Genomic DNA, 20,826 nt, shown 5'->3' with positions numbered 1-20,826 from the left:
AGGTGATTAGGTCAGGTCAGCAATCAGGTTCTAATGATTAGAACACCATTAGAGAATATATCAGAGAAACATTTCTTATTTAAAACTTAGATATCTGCTCTGGTTTGCTGTTTGCTATTGGATTGAGTGTGTAGTATCATGAAGCCTAGATCAAAAAAGCTCTCTGAGGCCTTTAAAAGGAAGGTTTTAGATGCCTATGAGTCTGAGATGGGGTTTAAGAAGATATCCAAAATATTAGAAATCAATCGTTCTACTGTCCTGAAGATCTTCTACAAGATTTAAAACCAACGGCAAGCTGTTCAGGTCAGGCCACTCTAGCAAATTTAATCCAGTGCAGACTGTGAGATACTAAAAAATGTCTCTAAGAACCCCAAAATTTAATCACAAGATTTACATGCAGCTCTTGCCACTGTTGATGTAAAAGTGTATGTGTCTACCAGTAGAAAAAGATTGCACAAATGGGGAGGTACACCAGGAGGAAGACTTTGCTGGCTAAAAACATCAGGACAAGGCTAAAGATGGCAAATGATTATCTAGACAAGCACCATGACTTTTGAAATAATGTGCAATTGACAGATGAAACAAAGATAGAGTTGCTTGGCCCCAGTGCCATAATGCCTGACAAAAAATAAAGACAGCATTTATTCAGAGGAACCTCATACCAACTGTAAAGCATGGTGGTGGTTTGCCATCATAAATGGATTATGAATTTCATAGCAGAGAGTGAGCACAATGTAAGATCATATGTAAAAAGTTGAAGCTGAAGAAGTGAACCTCCTAACAGGGTAATGATGCTGAACACACATGCAAATCCAACAAGGAATGGCTCAAAAAGAGGAAATGGTGCATTATAGAATGGCCTACTCAAGCCCAGATGTAAATTCCATTGAAATGCTGTAGGGGAGAGCTGAATCTGGCTGTGCATGCAAGAAAGCCCTCAAGCCTTGCATAGTTGAAAGAATTCTGCATAAAGGAATAGGCAAAAAATTCTCACAGTACATGTTAGAATTTGGCAGACAGTTAGGACATGCATACATAAAGTTCTTTCTGCCAAGAGGTACCAGTTACTAAAAGGGGTGTAATTACTTTTTCAAAAGACAAAAATGACATTTCAGTTCATTTAAGGATATGACTGAACAAAAGTTTCATTAGCATGTATCTATAACTTTAAAAAAAAATGTTTTAATAGTTTTAATTGTGTGAAAGCAGAGTTCACATGAACCTCAACACAAAAATCCTGTGATTTCTATTGAGCAGCAAGTTTTTCATCACTGACATGGAGTGAGAGCAACAGCGGCTGTATGTTCCAACCAATGAATTTATATGTCATTATAAAGTCAACAGGTCAACAGTCACAACTGCTTTACGATTGTAGCCTCTCATTCTTGTCTGTAAAGCTCATGGACACACGTTACAGTAGAGACTCTTGAGGGTAACTATAGCTGTTGCTTTTGTGAGCATGCTGCTCATTGATTTACCTTTAGCTCTCTCATAAGCACTGTCCAGCTTAAGTCAAATGTACTGCTTTGAAAGCCATTTAAAAGATGTATTTGAATAAACTGACGAGCTACAATTGCAGATTTTATCATAGCAACACACACATGCATAAGAAGCTGGGCTCCAGCATGCACTACTGTGAAAGATCAAACAAGAAAACGTGTTACTGCCATTTGAAAAATTACTGCCACTGAAAGTACTGATTTAAATTTTTAATGTAACAGAATTGCTTTCTGTGAACAATGAAAAATGCAGATTTTAGTAATGATATTTAGATGGATGAGTCTTATTATTGTCACAGTTGGCTCCTCCCACTACTCCATGTGTTTTTTTCTGTTTACTTTCTGATTGTCTACGTGCCCCTTTGTTTTGATCTTCCACGTGCATTTGCTTTTCCATCTAGTCTGGCCCCTTGTTTCATGACTCCGCCCCAGATTGTTTCCACCTGCCCCTCATCAGCCCTGTTGTATATAAGCCCTGTGTTTGCCCCTTGTCTTTGCTGGTCTTTGTTGTTGTTTGTAGTGTTTGATTCTTGTTTGATGTTCTGTGTTTCTGTTTGTCATGTCTGATCTGCATTCTCTTCGTGTTGGCTGTTTGAACCTGGACCGTTTCGACTATGACCCTGGATTTGCCCTTAATAAAAGTCGCTTATCTCAGCACATGCGTCCGCCTCTTCACTCCCTGGCATTACAATTTTGCTAAATACATAATATGGTAAATTAATTAATGCCTTTGAATGTTTATCCAGCTCCTAAAAATGCAATTATACACTTTGAAAAACAAAAGTGAAAAATGTTTTTTGTGGAGCGATGCCACGGAAGAGCCATTTTTGCTTCCCTAGGGAACCTTTTAAGTGGGAGGTTTAAAAGAACCACCTTTGTGAATGAGATGTATGAGAGTGAAGAACCTTTTAAACTTCTATCTATCTAAGGATCTATCTTATGGCTTACCTAAAACTGTACATCTAAGCCAAGGTACTTTAAGGAGCCCTTTTTTACAATCTATAAGAAGCCCAAAATACTAGAAACTAACAATGACAAAAGGGACAAGTAATGAAACTTTCTTGTTTGCGCAATGTCACCGAACCAGAGGGCCAGAAGTGTGTCTGCTTATAGTGCATGAGAAGTTAGTGTGCCTGGCAAAGAGCACTGGATTTACACACACCATCCTTCTGAGGTCAGCATGGAAGGAGGTGCTCTGTTCCTCTGTAACCGTGGAGACGAGAGCAGCTGCAGTGCGTGGGAGTGCAGCCAGTGTTTGTAACCATGGGTGAAGAGTTTAATGGGCGTAACAGCACACCAATTACAGCCCCTCAGTGGCTAATGAATGCTAAAAGGGATGGCAAGGGATTGGCCATGGTGGGAAACATCTAAATATGAGTGGTGCCTCATTTGTAGTTACTCTTCCGAGTAAACTGATGCAGTGTGGAGCTGGGTCTCTGTCCACTGCTACACTAATTCTCTGAGTGAGGGTGCCCTGGGTACACGGATGGTCAGGCTGTGTGAGCCAGAGCTCACATCAATATACTCTCTCTGGGCTCAGGACAACTGGGGCAGGTCTGCCTGGAACCCTGTGTAGTGGTCGGATCTGTGGAAAAGCCCATATGGGGATTGAGATGCAGTTAAGGAAAGCCTGACTCATTCCTAACATGTAGCCAGCATATGCCGGCATTTACAGGCATGGACATATCAACATAAATCAATTCCAGACTTGATGAGGTCTATGTGTGCTGTTCTTGACCAAAGTCAGTCATTAAAAGATATTATACCATTGACTAGACTTTGCCATTATCTTAAATTCAGCTTGAGGTTGAGCTGGTCTAATTTACAATCATGGCTTTTCTTTTGTTTCACAAAAAATTGCTGCCTTAGCAAGGAAAGCATAGAATTTTATTGTAGGTCTAAATGTTGAATCCATCCCACTGACTGATTTGATTACAGCCTAAAAGTAGAATGGTTGTTCATTTACTCAGGCTCCTGGTTTCCACCTCCATCTACACTTTCAGCCTGAAGGCAGTTTGTATGGATTACTAAAAGTGGCCTGTCCCTCTGATTTCCTGACAGCCAAACACAGCAGAACAAAACTCAGGATCAATCATTTAAACAGTTCCAAGATTCAGTGAGTATTTAGTATTCACTTGCTCTCCCCAAAACACAATTATTTTTCATGTCAGTCAATTGCCTCAACTAAAGCTTTAAATAATTAACCAAGCTCTAGATCCTGTTTTCGTATGCAAATCAGTTCATGTCAAATCATGGGGGAAAAGGAATAATACCAAATCTTAGAGCCAACCAGAAGATACTCTATGTCTACTCTATGTCTAGCAATAGTGATGTCTTGGTACTGGTGTCGGATGATTAGTTCTGGATCACAAACACCACTCCAACTCATCCCAAAGGTACTGGATGGAGCTGTGACTCCAGAGAACACAGTTTCACTGTTCCACAGCCCAAAGCTGAGAAGCATTATACTTCTTTAGCCAACATTGGTCACTGGACATGGTGACCCTATGCTCATTTGTGGCTGCTCCAGAGCATCCCATTCTATTGGTAATGCTTTTCTATGGAGATTGTTTAAGTTATTCAACTGTGTGAGCGCAACTGAATGGTTGTGCCAGCAATGGGTGCACCTTAAAGTAGCTGTGGTGTGCTAATCAGAAGTGGTGTCCAGGTACTTTTAGACATAAATTGTATATACAGCTGTTTGAGCATGTCGGTTTGTATTTACAGTTACTAGGTTTGTAGGTGCAATTCATGGTATTCATCCAAATCCCAAAACATGTTTTATTCTATTCAGACCTAGTGACTAGGAAAGCCACTGAAGAACACTGTCATGTTCATAAGATGGCTTTTGCTTTGTGACATGATGCATTGCCATGCTAGAATTAGCCATTAGAAAACTAGTAAAATTGTGGCCATTAAGAGATGCATCAATACTCAATAGGCTGGGGCATTGAAGGGATGACTGACTGGTATTAGTAAACCCAAAGTCAAGTTGCAGGCTACAGGCGACCAGGCTACATTTATCCAGTTTTAAACTGTCCAGCTTTGGTGATACTAGCACAAGGCCAAATTAAGTGGTATATGTATGTAACTTAATGAGACTAATTAGTGTATGCTAATTGAGGTGTGTAGTCAGAAAGGAGCAGGAGCTGAAATGAGCAATTTCAGACTGGGCAGGCCCAAAGAGTCTTTCCAGGGAGGAGACATTGTGACCATTAGATTTTAGACATTCATATATAGTTACCAATTAGGGGTCCACGCACCAAAGGTCCCTAGACAGATCCCAATTTTGTTGGCTCAGAATCACTTGTGTGATCACTATGCTTGTGTAACAACAGATTCTGAGGGAGCTTATGTCAAGTTTGGTGATTGTAAAAGGGGGGGCAGACGAAACCAAAGTGGCCGTTTCCCTGTTTCCCACCACCTGTACATTCAATCAAGCTGAAATTTTGCATGCTGCATCTTTAAGATTTAACATTTAAATCAGATTTCAGCAGGCATTTTACAGGCTTAAAGTTGCCCATTTGGCATGAAACTTGAAATGTTTTAGGATTTTTATATGATCATTTCAGAATTGGCCTTCAAATAATCTGCAGCATGTATAAGTAAATAATTGCTGAACATCACATATTAATCAATCATTGTGGCCTTGGCAATTCTGAATTAAATTGAATTTCCAACGCCTCAAAATATTGGCCTTCAGGAGGCACAGCAGCACACAATGAGACTTAAAATAAAAAAAAAAAATCAAATTGTCACCATTTTCTTTCCAGTTACAATTTACATCAGAAATTGAAATGGTTGTCTGTCAATTTGACTTATTTATCTGCATGTTATGTCAATGTCAAAACATGGTTAATAATCATGACACATGAAGAACTTTTGATGAACTGTATCTCTATCAATTTTCTACCTTACACAAAAAAGGTCCCAGTCCAGCATAATAGACCTTATTGAGTTGATTTGTTGTTGGACCTTGCACATTGCTGCTTGTGGCTACATTTCCTTTTTTGTGTGTTTAATTTCATTATGTTTATGAGATTTGTCAGTCTGACTTTAGTATTTTATTTTGGATTAAAAGAATCCCAAAAAGAGAAAAACAGAGCATAACAAACTTCAGCTCCTAAGATGATATATGGGGGATTTACTAAGATGTTGCAGTAGTTGTACAAGTTGTACTAGGAAGTTCCTGAAGTTGTACAAGTTATTCAATCCTCATGTTGTTCTTTGACAAAATACCTTTGTACTTCTTCTCAACTTGTTTTTAGGGAATGTACATTTACTTGAGTAATTATTTTACTCAAGTATTAATCCTTTGGTTTAGACTAATAAATTGAGTAATTAAATAAAATTAAGACAGACATGTTCTCTGTTTTTAGGCTTATTTTTGTTTCAGTTTTTAGTGACCAATATTGTTGTTGGCATTCAAATGGGATGTTAGCATTTACCCTTCCATTTGTCCAAGGCTATGTCTCTTTTTGCATTATGACTCAGTTTGCCTTGGAAGAAAAAGAAAAGAGAAAAAAATCTTGCTTTAAATATTCTACAAAAATCTTTGAATCTAACACAAAAATATAATATTGCACATTGATAGGGTTTAATATGTTTATGAATAACAAAAACCCAAGAAACTTTGTTAAATATTGGTTATTCTCATTATTGAGGTCTTTCATTTTTTACGTGTTAGTGTTGGAGTGAGGGGGGTCTCTAAAGATTCTTGTACCTAGGGGTCTCCCAAGTCCAAGATCCGTCCCTGGTTTAATGACACCCAAAGGCAATATACAGAGCTGTATACCGAAGGCCAAGTTCAACTGAGCTCCTCACTCAACTTTGCCAGTAAGTAAGCTTTAATCAGTCAGCCTTTTGCCCTCAGGTTAGAAGTACAAGTTTAAGTTTGTGTGTGTGTGTGTGTGCGTGTGTGTGTGTGTGTGTGTGAGTGTGTCTGTATATGTAGGAGGTGCCTTGGATTGGCTACAGTAAACACACACACACACACACACACACACACACACGCACACACACACACACACATGCACACACACACACACACACACACACACACACACACATAACCACAGATGGTAAGCAAAAACAATGGAAGCTCCACGTGCTTAGAAAGTGTTGTGTCTGGGTGACAAAGTGTCGACTGGGGAAAGAATTTATTTACTACTGCTTCACAATATGACATTTCGCCAGCGCAGCAGCAGGTTCAAAGGGTCTGCATTGGAGAAAAAACATCCTTCTGTATTGCCCCAGTATTGACATCATTTCTCCAGGGGCCGGCACACAACAGAGTGGAAGGGACTCGGCTATTGGCATCAGTGGGACTCTGCAGTGAAGCAAAATGAATCCATCACGTGTAATAGGTTTAGTGTTGAACTAGTGTTGTAGTAATAATATTACTGCATGTTTGTTTCTCTGGGTGATATGGAAAAGGTGGGGATTATAGTTTATGTAGAAGGTAAAACTATGAGTTGGCAGAGAAGAATATTGCCTTCAGTTTCATCAAATAGTACAGAAAATGCCAGCTCCAAACCTGCTTTCAGAGCACGTGATGTAAGCAATTCTGTCTGGGTCACATCTTTTCATGGCAAAGTGACATTTCAAAAGTCTCCACTTGAGGGAGATAATGCAGAAAATCAGTCACTTACATGACAGGAAGATTCACAGCCTTGGCTGAAATGACTATCAATGACACGTCTATTCAGGGAAACATTCAGTGGAACATGTTTTCCACATTGCTTAGCCCATTCTTAATGGCTCTCTGACCTGAATAACTGATTTGTGAACAGTTTGAACCACATCATCACACATACATATTGCACATTTAGTCCACCACATAATATAGCTGACTGTACATGTTACTGCATTGCTAAGCAAAATCTTACACTATGCAAAAGCAAAGCTAAAACACATTACGTTCATGAAGACAGGCAAAAGACCAAAGAAAATCAATTACAAAACTCAAGCGTCTATCAAGCTTGAGAGTGCAAACCTCTGTGGAGAACAAAGGCCAAAAGTTGACATGGTTTCCTGTGAGTGATGTTGTAGTTGTTGGCTCTGGGGCTGGAGTGCTGTCACAAATAAAGCATTTTCACGTTACCCCTGCTGCGCTCCCACGACCTGGGCCCTTGATATGCCGTTTTGTGTACAATCAGTCAACTGTGGCCAAATCCAGCCCAGCTGGGTTAGTTCTGCAGAGCAACAGCTCTTTGGCCCTGCTGCCAAGGGCAGAACTACTATCTCCCCAGAAGAGAAAGGCATGTTGCTTTCCTCCAACAGCAGTGTTTCGGAGCTGTCAGAAGGTTAAGTCTGCATTTCCTCCAACTATCTGCATTGTAATGTGGAGCAGGGTCATGGACTCTCTATCATGTCCAAGCAATGACCAGGAGCAGCAGAACAGGATGGAGAAGAAGGAGAGAAAGAGAGAGAGAGAGAGAGAGAGAGAGAGAGAGAGAGAGAGAGAGAGAGAGAGAGAGATAGATAGATAGATAGAGAGAGAGAGAGAGAGAGAGAGAGAGAGAGAGAGAGAGAGAGAAAGAGAAATGGTGAATAAATTAATGTTTAAAGATACAGAAGCCTGAAGGGTTAAGTTACCACAGGATATCATTAACTGTCTGATGGCATACATTTGCAATTGCATGTAGTCCTGATTGTTGTACATTACTGTTTCCAAAGGCACTAACAATTATCCCAGTGTTGCCCAAACATTACTATGCTGTAACTGAATAGTACTTCATTTTAAACCTTCCTTTTCTCAAAAGTCAGTACAATATCAATCAAAAAGAAATTAACAGTTCCCATTTACTAGCTCCACAAAATCTCTAATCCTCACTAAAATGTTTCTTATGAGCCCTCCTGCAGAACTGATGGGACAGAATGAATAATATTCTGCTGGCTGGTTGTTCATTTCTCTCATGCTCGGATGTTTCAAGGTTCACACTTTCTATCACCATTCTATCATCCATAATTGCTGTACTCACTAAATGCATTTCTGCAAGTCACCAGAACTGACTGTCTGCTGCTTAGAGACAGACTGGCTGAAACCACCATGCTTTTGGACGTTGCTTGTTCTCTCATCATCAAAAAAAGCACTGGAAGCATTAACCTTAATTCTTTCTATACTTAATAAACACTTAATAACATAATAAATACTGCTCATCTAAAAATAAGAGAGATGTTGATGATTGATGTAGACACTTTTTCATACTGTGTAGCACTTTAGAAATCTTTTTCAGAGCTGTTTTCTATTTTTCGATTTGCATTTATATGTGCACCAAATATCAGCTCCTCACACTGTAGCTTCTTGGCTTGCCTTGAGCATGTCCATTAAAATGGCAGTATTCTGAAGCCTGAAGTCTGCAATCATTTCTCATTTGACAGGTGGCAACGTGAACAGAAGCTGTCATGAATGGAGAGTTTGTCGGTACTCCTGTCTCATTTTTCTATTGTGTGAAAAGCACCTGGGGAGGCCGAGGCGAGCACGCTCCCTGCACTGCAAGATAAACCCAAACTCATTTTTGCTCTCGCTCTTACTGCAGGCAGAGTTGGAGTGGAAGAGAGGGACAGATCAGAGAGAAGTCTCTTCACAATCACCTTCACTCTGTTCCGCAATTACCACACTTTTAATTCCCACAAGCTCCAGGCAACCATGAGGGAAACCCATAGAAGGACATCAGTTCTGAAGATGGGTGAGGTGGCGGGGTGGGGGGGTGGGTTGGGGATGTTGAGAGGGTGGGGGTAGCATTTGGGGTCTTTGATGGAGTGAAAGAATTGATGCGTGAAGTGTACTAAATGACAATGTCAATGACAGGCCCTCTGTTTTGGAGCCGCTTTAATCATTCTGCTTTATATTCATGTCACACATAGCAACAGAACCATGAGTCCGTGGGTGAGGGAAAGTGGTGCAATCACTGGGTAAATATGTCACTTTTTGCGTGAGTAATTATCTGGTTTAATTATCAGGTGTGTGGTATATGATTCGCAGGCTGTGAAGTGATCAATTAACAAGCTAAAACCAGTCAGCAGAGAGGCAAGATAAGGCAAGATCTGTCAGAGATGCAGGCATTCTTGCTGCACTATGAACAGCTCCTCTTAGGAGGCACGCTACATAGTGCAGAGCCAGATAACTGACAAACTCTGGGTTTGTGATGTTATTGTCTAAATGTTGAAACACTGCAGTCCATTTAGATGCATGAAAGGTATTTGTACATTGTTAGTGGTAGCTAAATATTTATCTCCCCTCATTATGAGCTGGCATTTCAAAACTGTTCTCAACTGCACTCTCTCAGGATTTTTCCAAAATAACACTGATGCAAACATCAAGAGGAGGTGACTTGACTTGCAAAATGGACACATTTTAACCAGCCAGTTAGTTGTGGATGATTATTCAAAACAAAAGTGCAGAACCCAAAGGTAAAAAACAGGGGAACAAGAAAAAAGAAAGAAAGAAAAAAAAAGAAACCTGATAAGGATCTGTAAACAAAATCCATCTGGATGGAATTCTGCTAGGTTTGAGCATCACATTTATTACACCATGTGTGAAAAACAGATTGAGCTAGCGACGGGGTACAGGACTCCAGAATGGCTGTGTGTGGATATGAGCTGCCTCCAACTGGGCAGCCAGCCCTAATTAGATTATCAGAAAAGGCCACACTGACGTCCATTAAATCCTTCATGCGCTCTGTGAGCCGTTTCTCAATGGCTTAAAATGAGTTTGGGTCAAGAGACAAGTAGTATAAAAAACATTAGTACTAGTGTGATGGCTGAAACCCTGAGCATGCCAAATGCAATCAGAAAGCATACAGCACTGATTAGCATATGGCTTCTCCAATATCCAGAAAAATATCGGAACATAAACAGGCTGCAATTAATTGCAATTGTTCAATTAATTTTTGTGAATTATGCACAGTTGGCAGCCCAAAGGTGTAAAGTCTGTGACATAGCACTGGCAATGGGCTAGCAATTTATAGATGTTCGATTTATAGATGATCTCCCAGATGGCTTCACATTAGTGCTTGCTAAATATTACTCATATAACTGGTGTTCATTTCGTTTATCCAACTGAACTTTTATTTCTCTTTTCTACCTTATTATGCTCTTTCAAACAAAGTGTTACTGGACATTAAAAAATCTGAATCTGTTTATTACTGGCATAAGTAAACTTTGACCTCAGTAACATGTCCATGCCATATCATGCACAGTTTTATACAGTATCCATTCATCATATACCTTACTGTATGGGAACTGTAACACTACTGTAACAATATTACAATTATAATAATACATCATAAGATACAGTATCATCAGCTTTATTGTAAAACAAAGTGCCAAAGGTGCTTATTTGGAGCAGAAACTGACCAGTCATCTCCACTGTCATTGAACTTTTTCCATTATTAAAAGTTGCTGGCTGAGCTGCATTAATATCTGTAGCCAGGGTAGATGCATTCCTAAACTAGTTATTCCTAAACTAGTTGTAAAACTGGTTAATGCTAATGCTACCTAGCTACTGAATAGCCTGCTAGCTTAGTTTGCATAATAACAACCAGGATAACCTAGTGAGTTCACTAACTGTTGGTCAAATATGTCATTATACAGCAGTGTTTAATATACAATCATTCACTTTGTAAGTATTCTTTTTTTCAGTATCTGGTTAACACCACTACGATCATGCTAATTTCAGCTGTCTATTTGAAATGTTACATTACCGCTAAACTAACAGTGGTGTAGACTCATTTTTGTACACTGGATTTAATACTACTATGAAGGCTTTAGCCTAAACTGTAACATTTGAAGCTTGTAAGACATGCTTGCAACATTTTTTCTCTTTTAGTAAGTGCTTCAACTCTAAATCTACGAACATTATTAGAGGAGCTTGCTCTCTAATAATACGCTAACATTTATGTAATGTTTGTAGTTTTGAATAACAAAAATGGAAAAACACTGACTTTAATAAAAACATATCTTTTTTATATTGTTAGAAAATTTGACTGCTTTGACTCATTTCAGTAGCTGTAAATGTACAGAGTCATTTTACATTGTGTTTTTCTACCCCCTCCAAAGATGGCAGAGAAGCAGGCCATATGGACAGTTCAGAACCCTTCCAGCATCTAGAACCTTTCATCTCAGTATAGAGAATAGGGATTCAAATTCACATGAGCTTCATCAAAGACAAGAAGAAGTCTTACTGTAGAACTAAAACTTGCAATCAATGGCACCAGATAAGAAGAGTACTTCAAAATGCACGACCACAGAGTTATGGATTGATTTCTGAGAGACTCCAACTCAAAAGGCTATAGAACACTCTAAACTAATTGACGTTAAACTGCTAAATATGACAGATTAGCTGCGTTTCTATTAAATTAATTAGGAAATGACAGTAGAATCAAGAGACAAATCAGGAGACTGGTTTAATCAGGCCCTGTAATCACATGAATGTGCAACACCAACAGAAATAACTTTACCTTTGTCATGTAACTGCCTGAATAAAAATAAACAGGGGCATTGTGTAGTGTGCCTGTAAAAGCCATTTTGGATCACATAACACAGTGCAGTGTTGCATACTACCTGAAATTATCTTCAGCACACAGAAAGCAATGGACAGAGAGCACTATAATGCAACAGAGGGGAAAAAGATCCAGAGTCCATAAGATCATATTAGCAGAGTGGACATGAGAAAGTCCTCGCTTTGAAGAGTTTGGCTGCATCGTCAAAGGAAAGGCTGCACTTGCATGCTATCATTCACTTTAGTGTGAATCTGTTAGCAGGATGACTCATGTAACAAGCGAAAAGGCAGGGAGAGACTGGCATTCAGATGGAAGTGCTCCTACTACCATTTAACCAGATTTTTTCCCTTGTCAAAAATATGATGCCAAGAAATAAACTGCAAGGCAAAGGAGTAATGGAACAGTTTCATGGCTATGCATGAAACGGGATTTTCAGTTGTCCAACATTAGGCTTAATCTGTGTGCAGAAAGATGTTCTGATTGAGAGTTAGGCTTGAGATAGAGGTGACTAGGGATGTCATTAAAAGCATAAGATATGATCATGAAATATTAGTATTAGATATATGATTAATATTAATATTAGCTATTATGATTAGTATTAGAGGTATGATTAATGTGCAACAGCAAGAAAACATAAGAGCAACTAATTAACATTCTGAAAACTTTTCTCTGATTATTTGCTTTTCCTACAGGATTGCAGAATACAAGGCACTCCAAAAATTGTAATGAGAATTCTACTGATGAGATGTAAGTGAAATGTTGCCAAGGCCTAGCTGAACACCTGATTACTTCCACCTCAACAGGAGTTTGGCGAGGCTGCCCTGTGCTTCAGCTGCAGACTTTGTTATTCTATCCCCTGTATGACTGGGATTCAAACGGAGCTCTCCCTCTTTCCCTCTCTCTCCCTCTCTCTCTCTCTCTCTCTCTCTCTCCCTCTCCCTCTCCAGCTCTCAGCATCCTCACCTCCTCATGCCAGGCTGATTACAGATGAACCTGTTCCACAATGTAATAGTCATTTGCGTCTATGAGTCATCTTACAGTAGATCACTGCTGTAGTTCATGGAACATCTCATTTGGTCCATTGTAACTGCATTAGATGAACTTAGCGTGGATTTGAATAGAGTTAGCACTGGTCAACACTATTAGCGGGCAGGGCAAGTTCTCAATGAACGTATGAGCATGTGAATCAGAAGAGAGGAGACGATTTCCACTGGGGTCTGGGTCTGGACAAGGGATGTCATGGGAGTGTGAATGTGACAGAAATCTAAACAAAGCTGACTCATAGTGATAATTGTGTGTAATGAAATTACTCTGACAACAAATGCACACACATCATGCATATATATATCCTCCCACTATTTTTTAACTGCTACAGCAGTGTCACTCACTCGTTTACATTAGATTTTACTGTGTATGTAGACAAGTAGGTTAAAGAGGTTTCTTAAAAAAAAAAAAGCTCTAAGATATTTGAATTAGATTCTCATTTTTCTTGAGCTACACTATATTGATAAAAAAGTATTTGCTCGTCTGCCTTCATACACATATGAACTTGAGTGACATCCCATTCTTATTCCATAGGGTTTAATATGATGTTGGCCCACCCTTTGCAGCTGTAACAGCTTCAACTCTTCTGGGAAGGCTTTCCAAAAGGGTTAGGAGTGTGTTTATGGGAAAAACTGATGTTGGACGAGAAGACCTGGCTCGCAGTCCCTGCTCTAATTCCTCCCAATGGTGTTCTATGGAGTTGAGCTCAGGACTCAGTCAGGCCAGTCAAGTTCTTCCACACCAAACTCGCTCATCCATGTCTTTATGGACCTTGCTTTGTGCACTGGTGTGCAGTCATGTTGGAACAGGAAGGGGCCATCTCCAAACTGTTCCCACAAAGTTGGGAGCATGAAATTGTCCAAAATCTCTTGGTCTGCTGAAGCATTAAGAGTTCCTTTCACTGGAACCAATGGGCCGAGCCCAACTCCTAAACAACAACCCCACACCATAATCCCCCCACCACCAAACTTTACACTTGGCACAATGCTGTCAACTATCATTCTCCTGGCAACCGCCAAAACCCAGACACGTCCATCGGATTGTCAGACACTGTTCTTGAGCTAATCTGAAGGCCACATGAAGTTCGGAGGTCTGTAGTGATTGAGTCTGCAGAAATTTGGTGACCTCTGCGCATTATGTGCCTCAGCATCTGCTGACCCCACTCTGTCATTTTACGTGGCCTACCACTTCATGGCTGAGTTGCTGTCATTCCCAGTAGCTTCCACTTTGCTTTAATACCACTGACAGCTGACTTTGTAATTTTTAGTAGCAAGGCAATTTCATGACTGGACTCGTTGCACTAGTGGCATCCTACCACGGTACCACGCTAGAATTCACTGAGCTCCTGAAAGCCACCCATTCTTTCATAAATGTTTGTAGAAGCAGTCTGGATGCCTATGTGGATTTATACACCAGTGGCCATTGAAGTGATTAGAACACCTAAATTCAATTATTTGGATGGCTGAGTGAATACTTTTGGAAATATAGTGTACATTCTGCAGGACTAAAATAAGGTAGCATTAAGACAACGCCTTTTTAAACTCAAGGTATGTCCCGTATCATCTTAAAAGAAGCAGGCTTCTTAGGGGGCTGGTAATAAATATGATTGACAATAGGCAAACACCAATGTGAAAGATTGAGACTATCAATAAACATTTCGAAAATGATACACCTCATAATAAAGTTAGGTGTGTCATTTTTGAATGCAGATTAAGGTTGTATAACAAAACAAATAATAGAAAAAAAAACAGAATACTATTAATTGTCAAAAAGAACTCGTTCTCCCCATTGGGGGTGTGACAAGGAATCCACAAACTTGACCGGTCAGCTGTAAAGAATATATGGTGCCTGTTGTTTACGCTTAGCACAAAACTTGACGATTTTTCAATTTAAAAACGCACATTCTTTGTGTTGTGCAGGATAATGTAGCACTTTTCAGTCACAGTGCATGTTGCTCCACCAAGAACAATGGTAAGAAGTACATTTGAGAGAGTTTGAAAAAGTGTCCTATGTATGTGGGACAATAATAATTCATAGAAGGTCCTTAATAATAAATCTTTAGGGACCTATATCCCACATTTTTTTCTTACATTTGGTGTTTTTCACTTAAAGTCCACTTACAACCTTTGGGTGGTTTCATGAACCAAAAATAGCCTAAATTAATTTTAGATGGACACTGTGCAACATCTCCCTATCCCTTAGAATTAGGCTATATTTGTTACTTTAAGACTGTAGGATGTACTAATACATGTAAATTGCCTCTGCTCTAACTGCCTGCCCTGTACAATTGTGCCTCATTCAAAAATCAGTCTGAACTGAAACACGCAGCATGAATGTGCAACGCTAAACTGCTGTAGGCTGAATGGGTGGATATATATAAATGTGTCGTTTTTTGGGACATCATAAAAATAATTCATTCAAATGACAATTAATTCAAATATGGCCTGTATTGACTGGGGAGTGAACTTTACTTTTGGAAATGTTAACAATGTTTACATGCTACGATAATTTTGTATTTTTTATAAAATCAAGGAATAATAATTTTCAATAATATGGGCAAGATAAGATCAGTAACTGAAAATGCTCTGGTTTCACCCCCCACCGCCGACACACACACACACACACACACACACACACACACACACACACACACACACACACACACACACACACACACACACACGCAGATCCCGCTTACACCTGCCAAGCCATCAAACCCTGATCAACAAGCACATACACATGTCCGTAAGCCATGACACACAAAGAAGGTCAGTAAAGGCAGAGGCTGCTTCTGGCTGTTTATGTCTGCATGTCAGCTAGCTGGCTGGACAGCATTCAGCTGTGGTCAACGCACTTCCTCTGTTTTGTTTCTGGGTAATGTCAGCAGGAGTCTTTACTTTTTTTACTTCAGAGTGTAGAATGTGATTTTGTGTATGCATACTGAGGTCCAAAAAAATGAGATCACATTGAACATCTGTTTTATTTTCATCTGAACCCAGAGAAAAACAGAATTTTTTGAACTTTGAAAAATTCAAATCAAACAAAAGTTATGGCAGGTAAAATGATGTAGGTATATTCAGAATTCTGTACTATTTCTAGGTCACTAAGCAAATACAGGCACATTTGTGACACTGACCATATTAAGGCTTTTGTACAAAAAGATTTTTTTTTATCTCTTCCACTGAAGCTCATGTTTAGACAACTCTCAGATAAATGTGCTTTACTCATCAGAGGTCTTTGCAAAAACTTGTAAAGTCCATGCCAGCTCAAGTGCAGACTGTAATGAAATTCATGTTAAAATTAAAAAAATAATACTCTTTAATGAAAAAAAATACTGCATTAAATTAAAAAAGAATGCAATACAGAAGCATTTTCACTAGTGGGCTCAGGTTTTTGGACTACTGTGTGTGTGTTTCTCATTATAAGAATTACTGGCCATCACCAAGGTCAGAGATGACGTAGTAGGGGTATCAGCTAGGCTATTAATCCTGCTGCTATCCATCAGCCCCTCACATCCCTGTCTGCCTGGCATACCTTTGTATTACTACACACACACACACACACACACACACACACACACACACACACACACACACACACACACACACACACACACACACACACAAACACACACACACAAACACATGAATTCAGATACAATAACCCTATACTGAGGAAAAAAGTGGCTATTTATGCTGTTTTAGAACATGAACTACCTAAGCCAAATAAAAAAATATACTTTACATTTCAGTGACTTTTCATGTTATTCTGATGAAACAAATCAATAAGGAGCCATCAGAGATCCGAATTCTGTTCTGAAAGTGCAAGATCACCCAGAAACTACCATAGAGCATCAAGTAAAGGCAGCTCTGTGATTTGAGATAGAAAATGTAGCACAAAAAAGTTCCTCTTCCACAAGCTGAAACAGTCTACTAAGCCCAAAGTGGACATCCCAGCTACTCTGTGGGGCAGATTTTAATGACATAAATGGGACAAAACCAGTGATGCTGAATGGTTCACAGATGAGAAATTAGGATACAGCTAGTATTAAGATTTACTGATACTAATGAGAGAGTGATAGCACTCTGAGTATACAGAGACAGTACAGTTTAATGCACTTCATTATCTGCTCTGTTTTGTATCTCTAGTTAATTAAAGTGTAGAATTACTCTTCTGCATGAAAAACACATCATACACTGGAAAGCTGATATGCTTGTTGAAGAGTTTTATTTACTAAAGTCCTTTAAAGCATTTGTGAGAATGAGAGCACTTTTGCAGGGATACCGCAAACACTGCACCAGGTGTGGCATAGGTCTTACCTCTGTGATGTCTTCTTATATTTCCTCCTGAAATTAGACGAGAAAAGAAGGATGAACGTCTTCAGTTTGATATCATGTAAACAGCTACACTGGAATGGATCCATAGGGCTGATTTTTCAGTTAGTGTTGCTCCTCTATTAAATTACTCCGTTAAGGCTGAACATTCCAATTGGATCTACTAACACAATACACTATTTTGAATTTTATATATTGTTCCTGCACACATTGTTCAGGAGACATTTTAAAGGGTCTGGGAGATCACTGATCAGTATCTAAAGTCATTGCATAAAAGAGGTATTCAGGTTCTATTTGTTAGTGATAAATGCCCAGTTTGTCATTGCTTGGTCTTGATGTTTGTCGCTGGCACATATTTCATGAAAGTGTTCCTTTCACAAAAGATCAGGCCATTAAACCTATCCCAGCTGATGAACACTTAAATCCTGCAACTCTTTGTTTATATATTTTGCAATTTCCCTCTGGGATCAATAAAGGATTCTGATTCTGATTCTGATATGGTACACCATGTGCCCTACACAGATTGAAGAGAGTGTCATTTCTCTATCCATCGTAAAGCCAGTGACCAGACTGCAAGGATAAAATTGGGACATTTATAACATTTTATCACTGCTGTGTATTTACCAGCACTTTTGACCCTGACCATAAACTGACATACAACAGATCTAACTGGTGACAGCTTCAGTCTCAAAAACAGGAGCAAAGAAGCATTTTAGAGATATACACTCACCAGCCACTTTATTAGGTACACTTTATTAGGAACAGGTACACCTGTTCAGTTGCTTGTTAATGCAAATAGCTAATCAGCCAATCACATGGCGACAACTCAATTAATTTAGGCATGTAGAGGTGGTCAAGACAACTTGCTAAAGTGCAAACCAAGCATCAGAATGGGGAAGAAAGGGAATTTAAGTGACTTTGAATGTGGCATGGTTGTTGGTACCAGACGGGCTGGACTGAATATTTCAGAAACTGCTGATCTACTGGGATTTTCATACACAACCATCTCTAGGGTTTACAGAGAATGGTCTGAAAAAGAGAAATGCCTTGTTGATGTGAGAGGACAGAGGAGAATGGGCATACTGGTTCGAGATGATAGAAAGGTAATGGTAACTCAAATAAATACACAAAACATCTGAGGAACGTGTCCAACACATTGTTGAAAGTATGCCACGGAGAATTAAGGCAGTTCTGAAGGCAAAACCTTTTACTAGCAAATAAACCTAATAAAGTGGCCGGTGAGTGTACATTAACATACTGACACTATTTTAAAATGCAACTTATATTATTTGGTGGGAAAAAAAATCATGCATCTGCTCAAATGACAGGGAATATTTACTATGATGTAATACTTTTACATCATAATATACTTTTCTCTCACTAAGGATATTTATAAAATATCTATTACCCATCAAGAAAATGGATAAGCATTATACAACATATCTATGATCCTATTATTAACAAAAAATTGGATTGTAGAGTGAAAACAATGTATCTCATGTGTTTGACTAGGGGGAAATAAGGGGCAACCTTAAAGGATGAGATGATCACAAAAGGTTACACTTTCCCAGTGCAACCTGCGCTTCAAATGTTATCTCTAATATTAATGGAAGTTGATTTTTTTTCTGTTTGCCCATTGACATTATTCCCATTAGTGTCAGAAAGGTGGTGACTCACATATCTCTTCAATTCATGTCTAATTCATTATGAAGGACAGTTTGATTAGAGGCTTTGCATCATCAGATTGATCAGAGACATGATTGTTACGGGAGACTGGCTGATGTGAAACTCAGCTAAACCCTTTAGTAAATAGACTAAAGTGTCTATGCTTTTTAATCTACTTTCTCTTTTAATAAATTGATTGCTTAATGTAGTCATCTTTGTTAAGGTATGTAAAGAACAATCTAAAAGCTGAAAATTGAAAACATATACTTATGATTTTGAGCAAGAAAACATATAAATAGGAATATACTTCACACTGCAGTTGTTTTTAATTGTTACTCTGATTTAAAAATCAGTAAGTCCCTAGTGATGTGAATTCTACTCAGAAACTATCACAAGTGCATCCAACAATACAGGCAACATTGTGCTTCTTTTATATAGCGACAGAAAACATGGTTACACCCAAAATACTAAAGCTCAAATTCAGGTGACATGAATGTGTCCCAACACCTCTGGCGGCAGATTATAATGAGGTAAACAAACCTTGCCAAAGTCCCTGAACAGATTGCTGACAATATGTTAGATAAGATGGGGTTAACCATTCTCTCCCTTTCTGTCTTTGTTTGTCTCTCTCTCTCTTTCTCTCTTTCTCTCTCTCTCTCTCTCTCTTATAAACCCTTCATAAGTTCCACAGTATTGCTAATGGTACAGTGCCATTGCTCCTGTCCTGCAGTACACTGGAGACACTACGACACTACAACGTATTGTTATTAAATTTCCTGTAAGAGCTATATAGCCTCTGGGTGTCTCTGGCTCTGTTAATATGTACTTTGCAGACACACTGGAAGTGTGATACATATAAAAGCACTGTTAAGTGTGGAAACCACCCCTAGGATTTAAGTTTGTGTGTTAAAATTCCATTATCATTTTCACTGTAATATGAGGGTCGTTTAGTCTTTCAGTCTTCAACCCTTGAGCTTCTAATCTCTATTAATCTCTATCACACACATGCAAGCATATGCTCACACATACACGTCAGCCTCTAAACTGAACTTGCACATCCCTGCTCATTTTTCCCTCTGATCACAGCTCTTATCACACTTAAACGTTTACAGCCTTGTGTCTTTCCTCACGACCCTGAGCGTCAACAGCAGGCCCATTTCCCCCGATCCACACCAGGGGCACAATAAAATCCCAATAAGCCCAATAAAAGTGCTTGGAAAGGGAAATAAACCCAGGCAGAACATGACTTTGCCTTCCTTAGACAATTTGCTCTCCTGTCCCGTGGCAGGCCTCAATGAATGCAAGGACAGAAAAGCAATTTGGTGAGGCACGGATGATGGGTTACGTTTTACCGCTCCATCAACGTCAGCTTGGCTCTACGACAGTGTTGATGGATCTTGAGATTGCATCAAACGGTAGCTGCCTGGAGCACCTGTGCACTCAGCCCACTGCTGCTGGGGCTAGTTAACTGTCAGGCCAAGCCAAGTTGTGCATTTATCATGGGCGGGTATCTTTAGTTATAACCAAATGATAAGCATCCAAAGGGCGAGCCTGGAATACCATGCTGAAGAATGGGATCACACTGGGATCAGTGCTGATTCTGTCACGACACAGAAGCACAAATGCCTGCACAGAGTGCATCTCCTCTTCCACCACAAACACGCACACACACAAGTCAAAATACAGATAAACACATTACACCTGGAAACAGATCAGAGCAGTGAATGTGGAGATTTACATTTTTACCTGATGCTAAAATTTGAATGGAAATAGAGAACA

At 39.3% G+C, this 20,826-nt stretch overlaps 1 protein-coding gene across 7 annotated transcripts in view; it reads right to left on the bottom strand.

Annotated features, from left to right (window-relative positions):
* pde1ca (phosphodiesterase 1C, calmodulin-dependent a) overlaps positions 1-20,826 on the bottom strand; it is a 137,358-nt gene that overhangs the window by 48,429 nt on the left and 68,103 nt on the right. The window contains exon 2 of one of the 7 annotated variants that reach the window (XM_017700351.2): positions 17,368-17,394. The exons of the other annotated variants lie outside the window; for them this stretch is intronic. Coding sequence (XP_017555840.1) covers positions 17,368-17,394 — 27 coding nt within the window. The remainder of the gene's footprint in view (positions 1-17,367; positions 17,395-20,826) is intronic. 7 annotated transcript variants of the gene reach the window in all.

Source organism: Pygocentrus nattereri, chromosome 3 (assembly GCF_015220715.1).
Source record: "Pygocentrus nattereri isolate fPygNat1 chromosome 3, fPygNat1.pri, whole genome shotgun sequence".
NCBI classification, from domain to species: domain Eukaryota; kingdom Metazoa; phylum Chordata; class Actinopteri; order Characiformes; family Serrasalmidae; genus Pygocentrus; species Pygocentrus nattereri.
The sequence above is the reverse complement of the archived record's forward strand: the minus strand, read 5'-3'. Positions and strand labels throughout refer to the sequence as shown.